The sequence below is a fragment of the Anguilla rostrata genome, chromosome 13, assembly GCF_018555375.3.
Source record: "Anguilla rostrata isolate EN2019 chromosome 13, ASM1855537v3, whole genome shotgun sequence".
NCBI classification, from domain to species: Eukaryota; Metazoa; Chordata; class Actinopteri; order Anguilliformes; family Anguillidae; genus Anguilla; species Anguilla rostrata.
Genome location: NC_057945.1, coordinates 22,293,286 through 22,312,129, shown reverse-complemented (window position 1 = coordinate 22,312,129; position 18,844 = coordinate 22,293,286). Strand labels below are relative to the sequence as shown.

The 18,844-nt window shown below is 48.5% G+C and overlaps 1 protein-coding gene across 3 annotated transcripts in view; it reads left to right on the top strand.

The window, feature by feature from the left end:
• arhgef3 (Rho guanine nucleotide exchange factor (GEF) 3) overlaps positions 1–15,621 on the top strand; it is an 82,385-nt gene extending 66,764 nt beyond the window's left edge. For all 3 annotated transcript variants that reach the window (XM_064304578.1, XM_064304580.1, XM_064304579.1), the window contains 8 exons: positions 577–747; positions 2,402–2,464; positions 3,181–3,277; positions 4,079–4,155; positions 7,712–7,969; positions 9,260–9,430; positions 11,508–11,694; positions 12,087–15,621. In XM_064304578.1, the coding sequence (XP_064160648.1) occupies positions 577–747; positions 2,402–2,464; positions 3,181–3,277; positions 4,079–4,155; positions 7,712–7,969; positions 9,260–9,430; positions 11,508–11,694; positions 12,087–12,394 (1,332 nt within the window). In that variant the 3' untranslated portion in view covers positions 12,395–15,621. The remainder of the gene's footprint in view (positions 1–576; positions 748–2,401; positions 2,465–3,180; positions 3,278–4,078; positions 4,156–7,711; positions 7,970–9,259; positions 9,431–11,507; positions 11,695–12,086) is intronic.
• Positions 15,622–18,844: the final 3,223 nt, after the last annotated feature.

Below are 18,844 nucleotides of genomic sequence, written 5' to 3'. Positions count from 1 at the left end.
CTAGCCCCGCCATAGCCTATTTTCTGGGCTTGTCTTAGTTCCTTGAATTGCTTCACCTTTGTTTTATATTTGCGCTCCTTACGATTATTCAGATGGAGACTGGGTGAGGAAAGTCCCAGAGGAAAGTGCTTTTCAAACGGCCCGTGAATCACCCTCCACACTGTCACTGTTTCACACTGTCACATGATCTTCCGGTCTGTGTGTCACTTACCAGTGTGTCAGTGAAAATGAGGATTTCTGAATGATTTCTCCTCAGAAGAGCGGCTGTACGCATTCTTACACACAAACCCATTATATCCAGCATTATTACTCATCTACAGTAGGAAAGTACTGTCAAACAGAGTCATGCCTTTTGAACTAGCCCATAAAGATTTTTAAAACTCTCTGTTGCCATTGGTGGAACTCTCAGTATACTTTCGAATTCCATACTGGCATTTACACATAAATTTACCATGGTAACTGTTGGGGAAATTCTGGCGGTGTTATTGGCTAGTCTTAATTGTAGCTAAGGCTGACCAACTACTGAAATTTGTGTATAAAAATGCCCTGTTCTTTTTCTGGCCCCCGCCTCGGCAGCGCTCCATCAGTTTCCGAAGTGAGAGCCGGACAGAGGGGGCCCTGCCGCGACCATGGAGCCGCCACGCCCCCCCCGCCACCACCAAGCGCCGCGACAGCAAGCTGTGGAGCGAGACCTTCGACGTGCGGCTCGGCCACATGCTGTCCTCCAAAGAAATCAAACGGCAGGAGGTGAGGCTCCGGAACACTTCACACTCTCCTGTACCCCATTCACTCCCCCTCGTACCCCATTCACTCTGCCCCGTACCCCATTCACCCTCCCCCATACCCCATTCACTCCCCCTGTACCCCTTCACTCTCCCCCGTACCCCATTCACTGATTTACATTACATTTGTAATGAAAATGAGTCCAGTGAGTGAGTGGTGAAAACCCCGGGTGACCGTGGGAACTACACTTCCCTCATGCACAAACCGACTTCAACCTTCACGGAAAAATTCACCCCGTGTTATTGAATGCATATAGCAATATATGCATTTAATGACATGTGGTGAATTATGGTGGGTTACTACCATACTAAGCATAATTAGTTTTATGGTAGTGATCTAGCTAATGTACAGCTTGAACATATAAAACCCATTTAAACCCTTTTACCCTTTTAAAATTAAAATTCTGTTTACCGATTTGCTATTATTATGCTGTTCCCATCAAGAATTTCACCAACATCACTTAAGACTTTGCAATGACCCATGGGAGCTTGAGGCTAGAACTCTGTATTGACACACCAACTTGCTCAACTGGCAGAATGCCCGCAAATTTGTAGGACATTAATTTCAAATTCGCGAAAATATTTACTAGAGCACATACTCAGGTAATTGCTCAGTGCGCAACTGCTGATTTACATTTTATTTTCTTTCCTACTACATTGGGATTAATTTGACTTTTAGGAGCGCTTAAAGCAGGTCATTACATGCATTTATGCTCTGAGTGTTTGTGCTGTTGTCAGATAGCAAAGAGTAGAAAAAAGTCACAGGAAAAACTGCTGGACAGACATACAGATGAGGACAGGCTTTCACATATTTGAGAGCTGCCTGCTTGGCCGTACTGAGAAGTGCTCACCATGAGGACGTTGTAGGTGCTGTGGCTATTAGGTTAACATTAGTGTGGTCCGTTTGGAGCATTCCACCCACCACCCCTCCCTTTCACAAATTGAGTTTCCTGCCCGGCCACACAGACTTCAAAGTGCTGTTGATATGGTGTGGACAACGGAGCCCAGCTGTCTTCTGGGAAGTATTGAGTTCTGAGGGGTCAAAGGGGGGGGGGGGGTCTTTCGGTGTGTATCTACCTCAGCCTGCGCTGTGGTTTAATAGGGGGGCCTTTAATGTCGAGGCAGACCCTCTCTGCGTGACCCCCCCACCTGTCCCCTCTCTTTTGATGGAAACTCGTATTGGTTGAACTACTTTCTGAACGCCGTGGCACCGCACCCCACATGCACAGCCCCACATGCACAGCCCCACACCCCACATGCACAGCCCCACATGCACAGCCCCACACCCACATTGACTGACACGGTTAAGTGCTGCATTTGTCCCTGGGGCGCAATTATAAGGCCATGGCCTATTTTCGAAAATCATCGATTTTACGGTCAACAATAGCTGAAATAATGCAGCGAGACGTGGATCCCAGGATGAACACGCTGGCTTCTCGTTGCCGCGGTGTGTTTGCTTTGATAGAGGAGCCCTGTCTGAGCGCACTGGTGTCAGGTGGCCAGTTGTTGATCCTCAGAGATGGAACAGAGGCCGTGGTTTGATTTCTTTCCCTCACTATCTCTTTTTCTTTTGCTCTCTACCTCTCTGCCCTCCCCCCCACCCTCCCCCACCACCACAGGCTATCTTCGAACTGTCTCAGGGGGAGCAGGACCTGATTGAGGACCTGAAGCTGGCGAAGAAGGTTAGATCTGTTTTTCCAATTAGGAGCCTTCTTCACCCCCCTTACCCCCACCCCTCACTTTGTTTTTGTTTCTTGGAATGTGTAAGGGGTGAGTTACTTCACTCATGTGAGAAGCCCATCTCCAGTTTCCCCTCCGCTGCAGCAACTGGCATTATTCATTTAAAAAAAACCCAATTGGACAATCCCAAACCCAATCCCTCATGCTTTTATAGGATTACTGTGTCCTTTATTGTCTTTTCTATGGCTTTATATAAAATGTAAAAAGCCAGTAAATGGGTCCCATGTATTTCTTCTGCCTTTTATTTCCTCTGTGCCATCAATGAAACAGCTGCAGTTTCTGGGCTTGGTGTTTAGGTTTGAAATTGGTTGCCTTGTTTAGTTGCCTGGGATCTGTGTTTATTATTGGATGTAAAGGGAATAGAGTGGTCTCTGTGAATATTGGCCATGTTTATACACACAGGCCAAGCTGGTGCACAGATGAAAATTCTTACATCTGCACAAAGGGTCATACGTTTTTTTTAGTTTTCCATGTTTTAATTCAGTCGGTGCTGAGTCGGTGTTTTTGAAGCTCCTTTTAATAGCCGATGTTTCCGCATGTCTCTTCCTGTGAAAGTTCCGTGATTGTAAGCATATTCTCTGCACGTGCTCCTGGCGACATGCAGCCGGACAGGTCGCATTGCTGCCTAAGCCAGCCCATCAGTCCGATTTCTCTGCAGGCCTACCACGACCCCATGCTGAAGCTGTCAATCATGACCGAGCAGGAGCTCAACCAGATCTTCGGAACCCTGGACTCTCTCATCCCTCTTCACGAAGGTGAGGGTTCGAGTGTGCCCTCAGTCAGGGACGTGCACACATGCATACGCGCAGTTTACCAAATACGCATGTACACACATGCACATAGGCAGAACGACACACGCACACAGACACGCAATATTGGGGCACAAAGGCCAGAGGATTGTGCAGATTGAAAAGCACTATGAAGACACTATGCGGAGTGAAACTGCAGTTTTACGGGACCTCCAGGTTTAGAGGAGAATGAGAGAAATGGCAGAGTTGACTCCAGTGCCTCTCCCTCCTGCCCTCTGTGTGTTTATGTCCTCAGAAGTGTGTCTGTTTCTGTCCTCAGAAGTGTGTATGTTTCTGTCCTCAGAAGTGTGTGTGTTTCTGTCCTCAGAAGTGTGTGTGTTTCTGTCCTCAGAAGTGTGTATGTTTCTGTCCTCAGAAGTGTGTGTGTTTCTGTTTTCAGAAGTGTGTGTGTTTCTGTCCTCAGAAGTGTGTCTGTTTCTGTCCTCAGAAGTGTGTGTGTTTCGGTCCTCAGAAGTGTGTATGTTTCTGTCCTCAGAAGTGCGTGTGTTTCTGTCCTCAGAAGAGTGTGTGTTTCTGTCCTCAGAAGTGTGTGTGTTTCTGTTCTCAGAAGTATGTGTGTTTCTGTCCTCAGATGTGTGTATTTCTGTCCTCAGAAGTGTGTGTCTGTGACCTCAGATGTGTGTGTCTCTGACCTCAGATGTGTGTGTTTCTGTCCTCAGATGTGTGTATTTCTGTCCTCAGAAGTGTGTGTCTGTGACCTCAGATGTGTGTGTTTCTGACCTCAGTGCCTCTCCCTCCTGCCCGCAGATCTGCTGAGTCGCCTCAGAGAGGCCAGGAAACCAGATGGCTCCACGGACCACATCGGACACATCCTGGTCGACTGGGTAAGAGGAGCCGCACCCTTCGCCCCCGTCCTGCGCCGCCCCCGTCCTGCGCCACCCCGTCCCGTACTGCATGCTCCCTCTGGGCCCCTGGGAAAAGGCCCCTTCACAGCTTGCACCGCTCTACCAGCTGGTGTCTGTCACTCTGTGCTCTTACCCGGCTGGCCTGCTGGTGTGCTCGCTGCCCCTGCAGGCAGTTGATGGTAACGCACCTGGGGCAAATACTGTGTGAGTTTGAGGTCCCTGATTTACGGTCAGATTATCTGCATTTCTTGATTAATCAGGAGTGTGTTTGTGTGTTTGTGTATATAGCTCTCTCTGTTTGCCTGAGTGCATCCTGCTGATCTTTGAGGGAAACCAGGCCAGCCTGGGGGGAGTGCAATGAGCCATTGCCAGGAATGGAGGAGGGGAGGAGGGGAGGAGGGGAGGGGGGAAGGGGGAAGGGGTGTGTGGTTTGGAGGGACCAGCCCATTACTCACACCCCCACAGTCCTGTCGAATGTTCTCTCTACAGAGAGCGCAGGGTTTTATATCGGGATACGCTGCAGGGCAAAAAACATTGGTGTTTTTTTTTTTTTACCCTCTTCGACCGCGTGCTTCTGATGCGAATCGGTCGACATCATGAACTTTGTGATCTTTAGCGGGTGGGGGGATGGGTCGGGGAAGGGGAAGGGGAGTGGGGCGTATTGGGAGAGGGGCTCAATCGTGCTCCTGCTGGCCAATTTCCTGTTCTGTGCCGTTTTTCTGTCACAGGAGCATTGAAGTGAAGCCAACCCTCCACCTTACCTCAGGTTTTTTTTGGGAGGCCTTTTCTTCCTGTCCAGATGATTTATGCTGGAGTCTGGTAAAGCCATAGGGCAGTGGAACCTGAAGGCGCGTTGAATGGGAAGGGCCGGTCTTCTCTGCCCTGTTATTAATTCCTGTGTTCAGTGTGCCTTTGTCTGATTCTCTGGCGCTCTTGAGCTCCTGCCTTTTCCGTCTTCCTCCCTCCCTGAGGGCAGGTCACGGCGCGTGACTCAGGCTGTGCCCCCCCCCCCCCCCCCGGGCCTGTGTGACGTGGGGAATGGGGGGAAATAAAGAGACCTCAGAGGGGGCTTCAGCGCGTGGGCAGCGGGGGATTAGGGGGGGATTAGGCTGGTCTGTGAGGGCACTGCCCCTCGCGTGGGCAGAACACAAGATGGCTCTGCTGGGCACGGAACGGGCGCTCTGGGGAGAGCGACGCGGGGGCGGGGGGGTCAACACCGGAGGGGTGTGAGGCAGAGCGGACAGGGCCTCAGCGTGCCAATCAGGAGGAGGGGGAGGGGCCTGAGTTGCTTGAAACCGCTCTTACGTGACGCTGTGTGACATTTTCCGGTGCAAAGAACAGGAATTTTTTCCCCCAGTTTTGTTCCTGGCCAATCAGGGCATACTGATTTTTCCTTAACTTTTATTTATATCTTTTTCTCTCCACCTGAGGCTGACAGCTTGGGTATGTCACAAGCACACGCACATCAGAAACACTTTTGCACTGTGGTATCAGCTGGTGGCTGGAGAATGTTCACAAATAAAGCCCAAATAAAAGTGGTCCCAAAATGCATTCAGGTACTTCCTGATTCATCAGATCCTTGAAAGAGCAGTAAAAGGGGGGGTGTTTTTTTTCCTGTGCTGTGGACGTTTCTGTCCCATTGGGCTCTGACTCTGCAGGTCAGTCTGCTGAGCCCTGGGGGGAGGGGGGGGGGGGTGAATTATATTCCACAGTCAGCCCTGGAGTTGAAAGTTCAGGATTCTTTTTTCAGTTAATGAATTGCAATTGAATTGGGATTAATTTTCTGAATTGACCCAATCAAAATCGAATTGCCCTCCTCCCAAAACCTGCTGGGCACTCACCTTCCATACAATTATAATTATAATTACAATTATGATTACAGGTAAATTTGAGGCATTCAGCAGATGTGTTTTGGACAAAAATAACGTTGCAGAAACACCTGCAGTCCTGTGTATGGCGTCCTGTAGATGCGTTCCTGCAACCCAAAGTGAGGTGTGTGAGACTGGCCTGTTCCTCAGCCCGCTCACCCCGGAGTCTCCACACTCCGCAGCTGCTGGCGATCCGGGCGCGGCCGCCGCTAACCTCAGGGTGAGAGGGCCCGTCCCGTGAGGACGCGCGCGTAGGGTGTGCTCACAGAGAGCAGGGGGGCCACGCTGCTTTGCTGCCGCCTGGCTCTGCTTCCTCTCCTCACTAAGCAAACAGACTGCGGAGGCCGGGGAGGCGTCCCCAGCAGCTCCGTCAGCCAGGTCTCAGAGCGACGCCACGCTTCCTCTGCTGCGTGGCGGGACCGGCGGGCGGGACAGCCGGCCAACGGGAAAGAGTTATGCTGCTGTCCACAGAGCCGTCCATATCCATCCCAGCAGTCAGTGGGGCGCTGCGTGGAGGGAGTCGGTGGATGTTTTAAGGACGGGGACGAGGCTGTGCCAAATGGGGCCTTCCTTCTTGTTTACAGTGGGGCATCATGGGAAGCGAAGCGTGGCCGCACGCTACTCCTCTGTGAGCGCATCTCCAGCTGAATCGGAGGTCTCCTCCGTGACCCCTGTCCTTCTGCCGCAGAACGCATCCACAGGATTGCGTAACTCGGTAGAGTAAATATTTTCCCGTTTCAGTGAAGGCGAACTGCTGTTAAGTCTTGGATCTTTGGACTGAAAGGGAAGTGAGTGTGCTGCAGGAGGGACCGAAGGCTGGGCTCTATTCCAGCTGTGTTGATGCGTCTTACATAACATGCGTGTGATGTTTAAATGCTCTCTGGAGCAGTGGTGGCCTTTGCCGTGTCAGAACATCTAAGGAGATTTCTGGGAATGGTCATGTGACTCCAGAATGGTGTGCGTCTATTCGTTAGTCACCCTTTCCATCGCTGTGCTTTTGGACGCGCTGCAGAAGGGGGGGCGACGGACTGATGATTAAAATGTTTCTGTGGAATTCTCTTGGTCGTGAATCACAGGGAGCTGAACTCCCCGTCTTGCAAAACTGCAGCAGTGACATTGAGGTTCATCCCTTCTCATTATTAATATTATTATGATATCAAAGCCTTCGTGACGACATTTCCCAGCTGAACAGGAAGTGAGTGAGTTGGAGCGGCCAGGCTTGTAACCAGGTCAGCTGTTGCCGTGGCGTTGAGAAGCAGCAGTGCAGTAGTTTTGGGACTGGGGTCTCTCACTGTTAATGCACCTCGGCCTGGTCACCCATAGTCCTGTTCTTCGCTGCAGCAGTCAGTCTGGGTGCCCTTGCCTGCCTGCCACACCAATGGCCATGTATGTCTCTGTGCTGTCTGCCCTCTGAGACCTACTTTTAAAATGAATTATTATTGTGGAATGTTAGTTTGTTGTCGTATTTCTCAGGATCTTATTCCGCTTTTGTGTGAATCCTTATTTCCCCTTTGGAAAGGCAGGGTGAACACGCTGGCTCCCCTGTGTGTGCTTTGATAGAGGAGCCCTGTCTGAGCGCACTGGTGTCAGGTGGCCGGTTGCTGATCCTCAGAGAGCTGGTAGTACAGAGGCCCCAGTCTCACCCGCTCCCCTCTCCCTTCTCCCAGCTGCCCTGCCTGGACTCCTACAACGGCTACTGCAGCAACCAGGTGGCGGCCAAGGCCCTGCTGGACCACAAGAAGCAGGACCACCGCGTGCAGGACTTCCTGCAGCGCTGCCTGGAGTCGCCCTTCAGCCGCAAGCTGGACCTGTGGAACTTTCTGGACATCCCGCGCTCCCGGCTGGTCAAGTACCCGCTGCTGCTGCGCGAGATCCTCAAGCACACGCCCAACGACCACCCCGACCGACAGTACCTGGAGGAGGCGGTGAGTGTCCTGTCTGGCTAACGGGTTCCTTCAGTCCTCTCCCACATAATTACCCAAAACATGCCAGTAAAATTACCTGCAAAATTACCCAGTGGTTTTAAAAAAAATTTTTATAGGACTGAATAATTGTCTTAGCTTGTTTCTTTGAAAATGATCTAGGATCTACAGGAGTGCATTCAGGTTTTTACAGCATATAAGGGTTTTGGATTTTTTGTGTTTCAAAGCTATATTTCAGCCTTTCTTTCTCTAAGTGTGCTGTCTGTCTCTCTGTGATAACCTGTGCTATCAATAGATAAATGTTCAAATTGTGGCTGAGAGCATACCCTGCATTTAGCGAAACTATGCTCCCTGCTGGGACAATGTTGTAATGCATGCTGAGGAGAGCGTAGTCCTGAGTATGAACCACACAGCTGGGTCTGAACTGCCAATCTTTGAAATGCAGTGCTTTGTAATAGTGGCAGCTTTGTCTTATTTTTTTGTCTTAAGACACAATGAAGCTGCAATGGCAAACGTATTAGTGTCAGGTTACAGTACAGCAGTGCCAGCAAGGCCTGCTCTCATTGCACATTTTTGTGAGAGAGCCAGAGAGCTCAGGCCCGCGCTGGTCCCCATCAGCTCTGATGACTCATTTTTTCCCCCCGGGGGACAGGGGCTGCCCCATCCCATCCTTGTCCAATCCCGTCCCAGCCATTTCTCACCCTGCAGGTGCTTTAGCATCTGTCAGTGGAATGAGCCCCTGGGGCAGTCCCCAGACAGGGGCCCAGCCAATGATAAGCTGCCAGTCTCAGAGCAGGAGGCGTGTCTCGCTGTCTGCCCTGAGACTGATGCTCCTTAGGTGTGGGTGTGTTTGCCCTGGGGTACTCAGACCTTGCCCTAGACGCCGCTAGTGCTGCTGGTTTTCATTCTTCTGCTCTAATGAGGAGCAGCAGGTGAGTGGGATCTCTGGCCAATCAGTGACATTAATCCTGTCAGGTGGTAATGAAAACCAGCAGCACTACAGGCCTCAAGAGGCCATATTTGGGTATCCCTGTGTCAGGCGTCAGTTTCATGGAGGTGCTGAAACATTGAGGCTTTACAATAATTTTGGAACTAACAGGAGTGTGCAACCTCAATTTTACTGCCTGGAATTCAGTTTCTAATAATTTCTTTAGCTTTTGTTTTGAATCCCTCTGCTGGACATCGGATAAAGCGAGGCTCAGCTTTGCTGAAGTTTTGTCAGTTTGAGGCGGCGTTAGGAGTCCCCCTAAATCACTCCGCTCTCGTGACCCCCTCGGCGTGTCTGTCCCGCAGATCAATATAATCCAGGGCATTGTGGCAGAGATCAACGCGCAGACCGGCGAGTCGGAGTGCCGATACTACAAGGAGCGGCTGCTGTACCTGGAGGAGAGCCAGAGGGATCTGCTCATCGACCGCTCCCGCGTGCTCACCTGCCACGGAGACCTGAAGAACAACAGAGGCGCCGTGAGTGTTTTAAACCAGCTCCGCACCCCGCCCCAACACCTTACTGTCCCTCACTATACTCACTCTGCTCCAACACCTTACTGTCCCTCACTATACTCACTCTGCTCCAACACCTTACTGTCCCTCACTATACTCACTCTGCTCCAACACCTTACTGTCCCTCACTATACTCACTCTGCTCCGACACCTTACTGTACTCACACACACCTGCACAGCTTCCCCTGGCTGTGGTCAGCAGTTGTAACTGTGTGTACAAGCGTCTGTGTGGACATGGCCCTCCTAGGCTTTATCAGGCTTCCCCCGGCTTTCCGGCCTCCTCGTAAATGTTATGACAGGGTGCTGTTCGGACATTTTAAGAGAGGTGCACTCCATGGTGCGTCCGGCTCATCGCGCTTTTAGTGCAGCTCAGAGCGTTTCGGCCACCCACGCTCACCACAAAGCCGCAGGTTAGAGGCGTGGGCTCCTGTCCTTTGACCCCCGGCCGCCCCAGCGGGCGTGAAAAGGACGTGATGAGAGAGAAATGGCTCGGGCAAGAATGCGTCCTGTAACTCAAGCCAGAGGTTAAGTACAAGGGTCCACCGAGGTCAAAGTCAAGGGACGGTATGTCCCGCGTAAATATCCCTGATGTCAGGCCATCTCATTGATGGTTCTGTAATGCTGCGGTGAGGGGCAGGCGGGTGATTGGTCGTTGTGAGGTCTACACAGCGGGGGCAGGCATGTGATTGGTCACGGCGAGGTTCCTACAGCACAGCCTGAGAGGCGGGCCTGTTGTAATCATCAGCAGGTCAGGGCAGGCGGTTCACACGCAGCCCAAGCCCGGCTGGCTAACGGTGTCACGCAGGTGAGCTCATGAATCCTCTCAGAGCTCCCCAGGAGAGTGGGTGGGCCAGTCGAGAGAAAGGGAAAGACCTCTGCAGCCAAAAGAGTCCCTTCCTAAGTTTGGGCCCATAGTTAAGTCCATATGCCAGGCTCCAGTCCATGCAGAACTCCTGGCTGTTCTTTTGTGCTGCTGTGTTTGTGCGCTCAGTCACCATGTTGCTGGTTGGTGGTTTATTTAGAGATTATATCACTGCTTTTAATTAATGAGCCGTTCCCAGCAGTGTTCTAAAAATAGGAGGTGTTGTGGAAATTACACTAAACTATATTCCTTAATAGAAGTGCGATGAAACAAAGTTTTCTCTTTATTGAGATCTCAAGGGAAGAAATCCAGCTGCTCTCAGATAGGACAGTGGAATTTGTTCCAAAAATCATTTGTCCATGGCACATTTTTATACATTTCGAGCCAAAGCGTAAAAACAGGTTTTCATTGGTTCATTTCTCCAGATACAGATACAAATTTAGACAATTCTGGTTATTGTACTCCGTGCCTAAATCTCACCAACAGAAAAGCTTTGATGGGTAGCAGCCTTCAGGTCTGGCGTTCAAGGTGACCAGGCCTTGGACGTTCATAAGGCCTCCTGTTTCTCTTGATATTTTCGGATTTGGCAAAAAGCAACAATTTCCTGTTATCGCCTCAGAAAAAGGAGTGAACCTTAGCAGTCGTTAATAGTTATAAAAAGAAAAACACATGAATATAAATTTTCTCTCGCTGAGGTCACCGAGTGCAGATGGTAAAATCCGAGTAAATTTCCAAATGAAATGTGTCTGTAAAATGTTACAGGGGGTTGAACAGGCAAAATGCAGCACGTTCAATGAGCCATATGTCAATACATATTGGGAACTATGCTGATGAATTTATAACTACTAGCACCACTACTACTAGTATTGTACTACTGTATGTACTACAGATAACGCTATGAGTACTAATAGTAACAGTCTAATATTTTCCTAATTATACTAATTATTTCTACTCGTATTAGTACTAGTAGTCCTCTGCTAGTATTTTTGCAGTTACTGCTGCTTGTGGTAGTACATCAGTTACAGTGCTCCTGCTCCTGCTGCTGCTCCTGCTCCTGCTGCTGCTCCTGCTCCTGCTCCTGTTCCTGTTCCTGCTGCTGCTCCTGCTCCTGCTCCTGCTTCTGCAGCCCAGAGCCCCGGTCCTCACACGCCCTGTCCCCTCTCCTCTCTCCCTGCGCAGAAGCTGCACGTCTTCCTGTTCCAGGACGTGCTGGTGATCACGCGTGCCGTCACGCTCAACGAGCAGCTGTGCTACCAGCTGTACCGCCAGCCCATCCCCGTGCGCCTCCTGGACTGGGAGGACCTGCAGGACGGCGAGATCCGGCTGGGCGGCTCCATCCGCGGGGCCTTCAGCAACAACGAGAGGAGTGAGTGTCCCCCTGAAAATGCTGCTCGCGCGCCCCGTGTCCGCGATGCTACCGGGGGGTTATGGGTCATTTTAGCGACCGGCGCTACGGCTGGGCTGTTCTGCTGGGCTTGTGCTGTCCTGACGAGGCTTTGCGTCAGTGAGGAGGGCTGAAGTAAAGTTCCCAATGAAACATGGTTTATAGCAAAGCCTCCCCTCTCCTCCAGCCTCTTCTAGTCCCAGTGCTCGTCCCTAAACAGGCATTTCAAATTGACATGTATAAGACAGAACTGACCAAAGGTATTGGTAAATAAAGCAGTGAATCTAAATTAAATGCTGATAGTAAAGTTATTTATTAAAGTAGAGTTTAGTCAGCGGTGCTACAGCAGGACTAATCTCCTCCTCTTCCTCCAGCCAAGAACTTCTTCCGGGTGACGTTCCACAGCGGCACGCAGCTCCAGTCCTACTCTTTCCAGGCCAGCGACGCCTTCAACAAGCAGCAGTGGCTCAACTGCATCCGGCAGGCGAAGGGCGCGGCGGGGAGCGGGGCTGGGGGCGGGGCCGGGGACCCTCCCTCGGGACAGGCGGGGCCCAGGCCGGAGAGCATGGAGCACAGCGACAGCGAGGTGTCGGACTGTAGCATGGACACCAGCGAGGCGGTCCCTGACTGCCCTCAGATGGAGCACACGAACACGAGGTCTGACCCCTCCGCCGAGGTCTGATTCCTGGGGAGGGGGCGCGTTCCGTCGCCCCTCTCACCGCTCAACACCCCCTCGCCCCCACTTCCCTCTGAAGCGGTCTTGTACAGTATTGGACCATGGAGGCCCACCTGCACCCTGGGAGTGGACAGCAGTATGTGGAAAGCACTTCTTCTTCCTTGATGCCTTCTCTTTCTTCGTGTCTGTTTTCTCTGAGCATTCATTCTCTCTCTTTCTCTCTGCCGTTTTCCTGATATAAGGCGGTGGTGTTCTCCATGGCAGTGTGTCCTGTAGGCGGGAGGGGAAGGGGCATCTCTGCGTTCTGCAGAGGGGAGGAGGGTAGGGTTGTCAGTGTTCTTTAGGAAGGGGCGAGGTCACTGTCTCCCTCTCACCCTCCTGCTGAGTGGAGTTTCTGACTCAGGGACAAAAGGTCCTGGGTGTGGCCGGGTCCTGAGGAAGAAATGGGAGGGAGTGGCGCCGCACCCATCAAACCCTCACCTCGGGATGGGAGGCACTGCCCACACGACCCCCCAGCCACTGCCCTTCTGCTGTGCCCTCTCAGCGGAAAGCCCAGGCAGATTTATGTATATTTATGTAGGCAGTAGGGAACATAGTGTTTACAGTGAGTGAATATCCAGTCAAAATGACCAGCAGAATGTTTTAAGACAATCAAGGGAGAGTAGCAGGGGATGTGAAGTGGTGTGAAGCGTTTGGGTTTTTCTGGTGCACCGAGGTCGAAGGTCGGGAGGCGGGTGCTGTGTTCCTGTGACTCTGTACCACGGCTTTTTTACCCTTATTTCTCTCTCCAGTAGAAGAAGAGAGTGAGCTTTGAAAGGCGTGGCTCTGACACTCTGCAGCGAATGGCAGTCTGATCTGTGAGATGCTTCAGAAGGACAGCCAATGAAAAAACACTGTGAGCAAATCCAGCAGGCCACTTCCCAGCTAACAAAATGTTCTCTCAATGTTGCTGCCATGTAGTGGCATTGTAATAACATTGAATAAACATTGCAGTAACATTCTGAGAACATTTTGTGTTAGCTGGGTTCAACCCGAGAGGCCACTGTGAAGCCACAGGCCTCTGAGGTCCAGGCCGGCTGCATTCTCTCACACGACTGGAGCAGAAGGGAGAGGAGACTGGGGGCGGGACAGGGTCTGTGTGTTTGTGTTTTGAGTGCAGAGCCATGCTGGGGGAAAAGAGCCCTGTCTCTCAGAGAGACAGATCACGCCATTGGACACATTCACACCCACAACCTTAAAAGCAGCCTCTGTCTCAGGGGGAACATGGAGCGCTGGCCTGTTGTGTCTGAAGTCTGCATTAACACTGGCCCTACGCGCGGGGTCAGAGGCAAGAAACACGTATTATCACTCCGTAATATGACGTTTGGATTCCGAGAGAAGCACTTCGATTGGACAAAGATCAAGAGACTGTACATTCCCTCAAAGGTGTTCATCACCTTAGACACGTTAGTCACTGACCCCCCCCCCCCCCTCCTCCCGTGCACAGGGCACTGTGAAAGTATAGCCTGTCAAAACATGGGGGGGGCTGTCTTATGCGTAAGTCACATCGTGGGGTAACAAAGCCAGTATGATGTAGCTGTTGCTGTCTGAGGTCTGGTAATTGTTGGATGAAAGTCAAGTAATTTGCCCGGGTCGTTTACCTTCTTCATGTTAAAACAGAACTAAAAGATAAAGTTATTAAATTAAGCTGAAGGTTTTTTTTCTGACTGTGTAAGTGAGTAGTTTGCTTTGCCCTGTGTAGCTTGTGCAGACCTGCTTTAGTCACTGGATGTTCTGTGTGCTGAACTGACGCACACAGAGCTCAAACTAAGACCGCTCAAGCATTGCCAAAAATGTGTTCTGTTGTTGTTGTTGTTTTCGTTTTGTCTTTTTTTGTCTTGTGCCAGTTTACCTGTTTGTACCTGTTTGGCCTATTTGTCTTGTTTTGTTAAGTCACATGTGTTAAAGAAATTGTGACCAGGTAATCACTATCAAAATTTATCCAAAATGTATGCCTTTTTTTTTTCTTTGTTTTTTAAAAAAAAAAATTTTTTAAAGAAATGTATTGAAATTTATCCTTTAGGACATTTATTTATAGTGTTTTTCCCACAGTGGCTTATTGTTTTGTTCTTATTGTTGGTGACTTTGGAGACAGGATGTGACATAATGGCACAGGAAATGCAAGGACAGGAAAGAGAGAATCACAGCCTCTCAGAAAGACCCGGTTGCGTGCGCGTGTCTGTGTGTGTGTCCATGCATGTGTGCGTGTATGTGTGCGTGCATATTTGTGTGTGTGCGTGTTTGTGTGCTTTTGATTTGTCCAAGAAAAGACACTGTTATGTGATGACATTTGTGTTGATGGAGCAAAAGAAAGATGTATGATGGAACTGAAAACATTACCAAATAAATGGCCTGATTTCAGAAATGTAATAAATGATTGTTTTTCCCATTGAAATCTGATACCTATTGGGAGTGGTCGTGTAATAGGATGTTGTGTCACCACGTCTGTCCAGTACAGCCAGTTTGAGCTGTAGCATAGAGTCTACCAGTGTATGGAATTCTACAATTAGGCAAACTATAATACTTCTCCTCAACAAGGCTAATCAACTCACAACTTTTTGGTGGAGCTCATTTGGGTGAATTGTGTCAATGTCATGCTCTTCATATCGTTGGGACGGCTACTGCTTCGTGGATGAGGGAATTTTCATCTTGAAAGACATCCTTCTGCAGGAAAAAAAATGCAAGAAAGAAACGTTTGAACATGGCTGAAGATGGTGACACAGTACCACAAACAATACTCTTGCCTGCTAAGGGTATGAGTAGATCCAGTCCACCCCAGGACGTGCCAGGGCACCAATGCAGGACCACCAGAGAACTTCACTGCTGAAGCACTGCTGTGTTTCCATGGACCTGTTCACTGCCTGTCCCGTGTAAGGCCTGATGGACATAAAACCAGATCGTTCCCAGTCCCGTGGGCTGCTAGGCCAGTCCTTTCCGAGCGCCCAGCAGCTGGATGTGAACGGGAGATCACATGACTCGACGCCCAGGGTTCTTCTAGAAGAATCCAGAAGAGTCTCCTTGAACGTATTACAGACATGAATAACACACAGGGTTAACCCCTAGAAACGGTCCATTTCTGTCTTACTTTCGGAAGTAAGCAAGTAGACACATTCGTTTCTTGAGTTTCTAAAATATAATTTCAGTTTTATTGTACAGGTGACTGCCAAAATAAAGGAAATATTGATTGAAAGATTGATATTTGTAATGGACTGATTCTCAAACCAGTACATTGACATCATGACTGAGGAGTATGCACTTTTGCATAGTCACGCCTAGTTAATTATGTCTTTACCTCAGACTTCCATACCACCATCACCTTAGCCACTGTTCCTCATGAAACATCAGCCAGTTGAGTGGTCTTATTCCTGCTGAACTTGCCCCAACAACCACCCCTCTTTCAACTTCACAGATCTCACTATAGCAGCCAAAATAATGGCCATTGTGTCTGTTTAGCATATTGTATTGTTTATGAGAACATGCCAGCAAATTACTTGTCATTAGCAGTATGTGGATTAGATTTTTTTGTTTAACATGTCCGACTTAACAGCTGAAAAGGAAGTGTTTCTCTTTTAAATATTCCAAATATAATACCTTCCAGGTGATTGTGTTAATAGTGTGGGTAATATGCCCAGACTCTTCTCAGGTCACCTGGGGTCATTTACAAAATATATATTCTGTTTTGTCCCGTCAGGTAAAGCCAATTCCATTACACGTTTCAGCCAGTAGATGGCAGGTTCAGGTATCATTGAGTCACACTGGGTGAATTGGCCTGAAAGGTGGATGTTGTGGGATTTCATGTGGTAGAAAGGTACGTGTTTCTGATTTGTCCAGTCTTGTGCTTTATTCCCTGTCCACTCAGCCTTTTTTATGCACTCAGGAGCTTTTGTTTATTCTGTTTTGGTATGAGCGATGTGTAGGCCTGTTACGTTAGTGGAAACGTAATATAACCTAGTGTAAATCTGCATTTTCCATAGTTATGTCGTCATGATCTGTTTGTGACATATTTATGCAATAGAGAACAGCCTCATTTCAAGCCCCTCCCTGCTAAAAAGTTCACCAAATAAAATGAGAAATAATAAAATGAGTGATGTCACGATTTTGCATTTGTGTCAGCGGTGCACCTTGTTCAAAACATCTTCCTGTGCCAACACCTGAAACTGAACTATTCCTTCAATGCAATTTGTATGAATGTTTACATACTATTTGGTTGTTTTCTCATTATTATTGTGCCTCACTAGCAAGTCACTCGCTAAAAATTTAAATGACTATTGCCAGTTGTTCCAGAGTATTACTTTTGTTCTTACTCTGATGAAAAGACTCAGGACTGTTAGTAAGTCCTAAATGACACTGCTGATTTTGTGTCAGGTGTAGCCAGCACACTCTTTCTTTATGCCAAAGAACTGTCCATATGCACAAATGTTACATACATTGCCTAAATGAAATATTCGCTGCTCATATAAACTGATATCTTAGCAGTCATCTGTAGTACACCAGCAGCCTCTGTCAGCTTTCACACTGTAATCTCTATCATTACAGAAAAACTATGATCAGGCCTATTTTGGGAAGTAGACCTACTTTTAGGGAATTCTGTGAATTTTCTGTTTTTATTTGCACCATTGCTTATGCACTGCAAAACAAACTTTTGATATGCGACTAAAAATGGTTGGGGTGGAGGAACAATCCTGTACATGTCCTGGACCACGTTTAAGAGCCGAGCTAAAGGGGAGGAGTGTGCCAGTTGTTTTTATTTTTTAGGTCTGTCTGTTAGCAATAACGCCGCAAGGCTGGAGATGCAGTAAAATCTTTAAAGGTAACAGGAAATAAATCAGAACATGAGTAACTGGGGGGGGGGGGAACAGAACAGAAATAGGACCATAAAATACCCTGCCATCCTTTTAAAGTGCTTTTGAGGAAATAAAAGTTTAAATGTTTTGGAAGTGACATTCGCCTTTGAAGATGCGCTTCTCCTTCCCCAGCTGTTCCAGTCGGTGCGCTGCTCTTAAATGCCGGAGAACTGAGCTCTCACAAGGTCAGTGCCAGAGCGACGGCTTCGCAGTCTGCCTCTGTTTGATCTTTCCGGCTTGCTACGCAACACAGAGAAGTGTTTATGTTACATTTGTTATAAAGTGCCAGATAAACACAACCTGATGTGAAATTGCATCATTCTCATGTCACATTGTTGCCTGTCATGCCAGCAGATATTTAAAATCAGCAGTGAAAGTCCGAGGGGAAAAAGCAGCCATGTCTCAGGTTTCTTTAAAGGACTGGATGGTTTTTGAAACAGAAATTTTGATCAAAAGGGAAGGGGGAGCGCTTGTAATTTTGTAATAGTCACTACTCGTTTCAATTTATGTCCAAAAATGGCTTCTTACACGTGTCTGAAGCAAAATACAGCTGTAAAACAAATGCTGTCTCCTGGAAACCCTGGAAAAGTGCGAGAGTCGCGAGGCAAATGGAACCGGCATTAACATCGTCAGCCTGGGGGTTTCAACCTTTTCTGATCCAGGGACCCCCACCCAGGCTCAAAGGTGTCTGTGGGACCCCCTCATAACTTAAAAAGGGGTTATATTTTTAAACATAGTCAGTGCATATCCTTTCTGGCCCCGGACCCCCTACAGTACTTTAAGGGCCCCCAGGAGTCCACAGACCCCCCTGTCGGAAGCCCAGGTGAGAAGTGGTTTGGAAGCTGCAGGCTGTGCCGCCTGGTTCTGTGTGCCACAGCTGCTGTGTGTACGGTGTATATGAGCCTTAAAGGCTCAGATTGCATGTCTCTCCAAGTCATTTCAAACCTCCGTCGATGAATTTCCTATTCAAAATAGCCCATTATTGGTACACTGTCTTTCTCCCTCTGAGGATAAACTGTGGTTTTTGATGCTGAAACTGTATTGTGCAGCTTCAGTTTATATTCATTAGATGTTACCATGATATTGCGCCTACGCCTTTTAGTGCAACAAAATTAATGCGGTATCTCAGGCCTCAACCAGAAGAACATTTTTTAAATAGACTGATGTACTGCCCTCAGGTGTCTGGTATTTGAACTGCAAGATATTGACTTCAGAGATTTTTAAATGAATTTCGTGAAGGAATACTGCCAGATTATAATGACAAGGGCATTGCATATGAAATGTAAAACTGATTATCAATAGCAACCTGTCAATTTATCAATTAATAAATATACCCTTTTCTGAATAAAGTAAAGACAAAAATACACGAAGGCAGACTGTCTGCTTTCCTTTTTTTACGAATTATTTTGGTATTTAGAAATATTCAATTGAAACCAGTGGCTATAATTGGTATATTTTGCGTATATATTTCTATATAACTGAATAAACGTCACTGTTCAGATTAGATTATACTGTACACTTCACATACAAGTTTCTTATTTCAACTCAGTGTTATGTCTTGATATCATTGGTA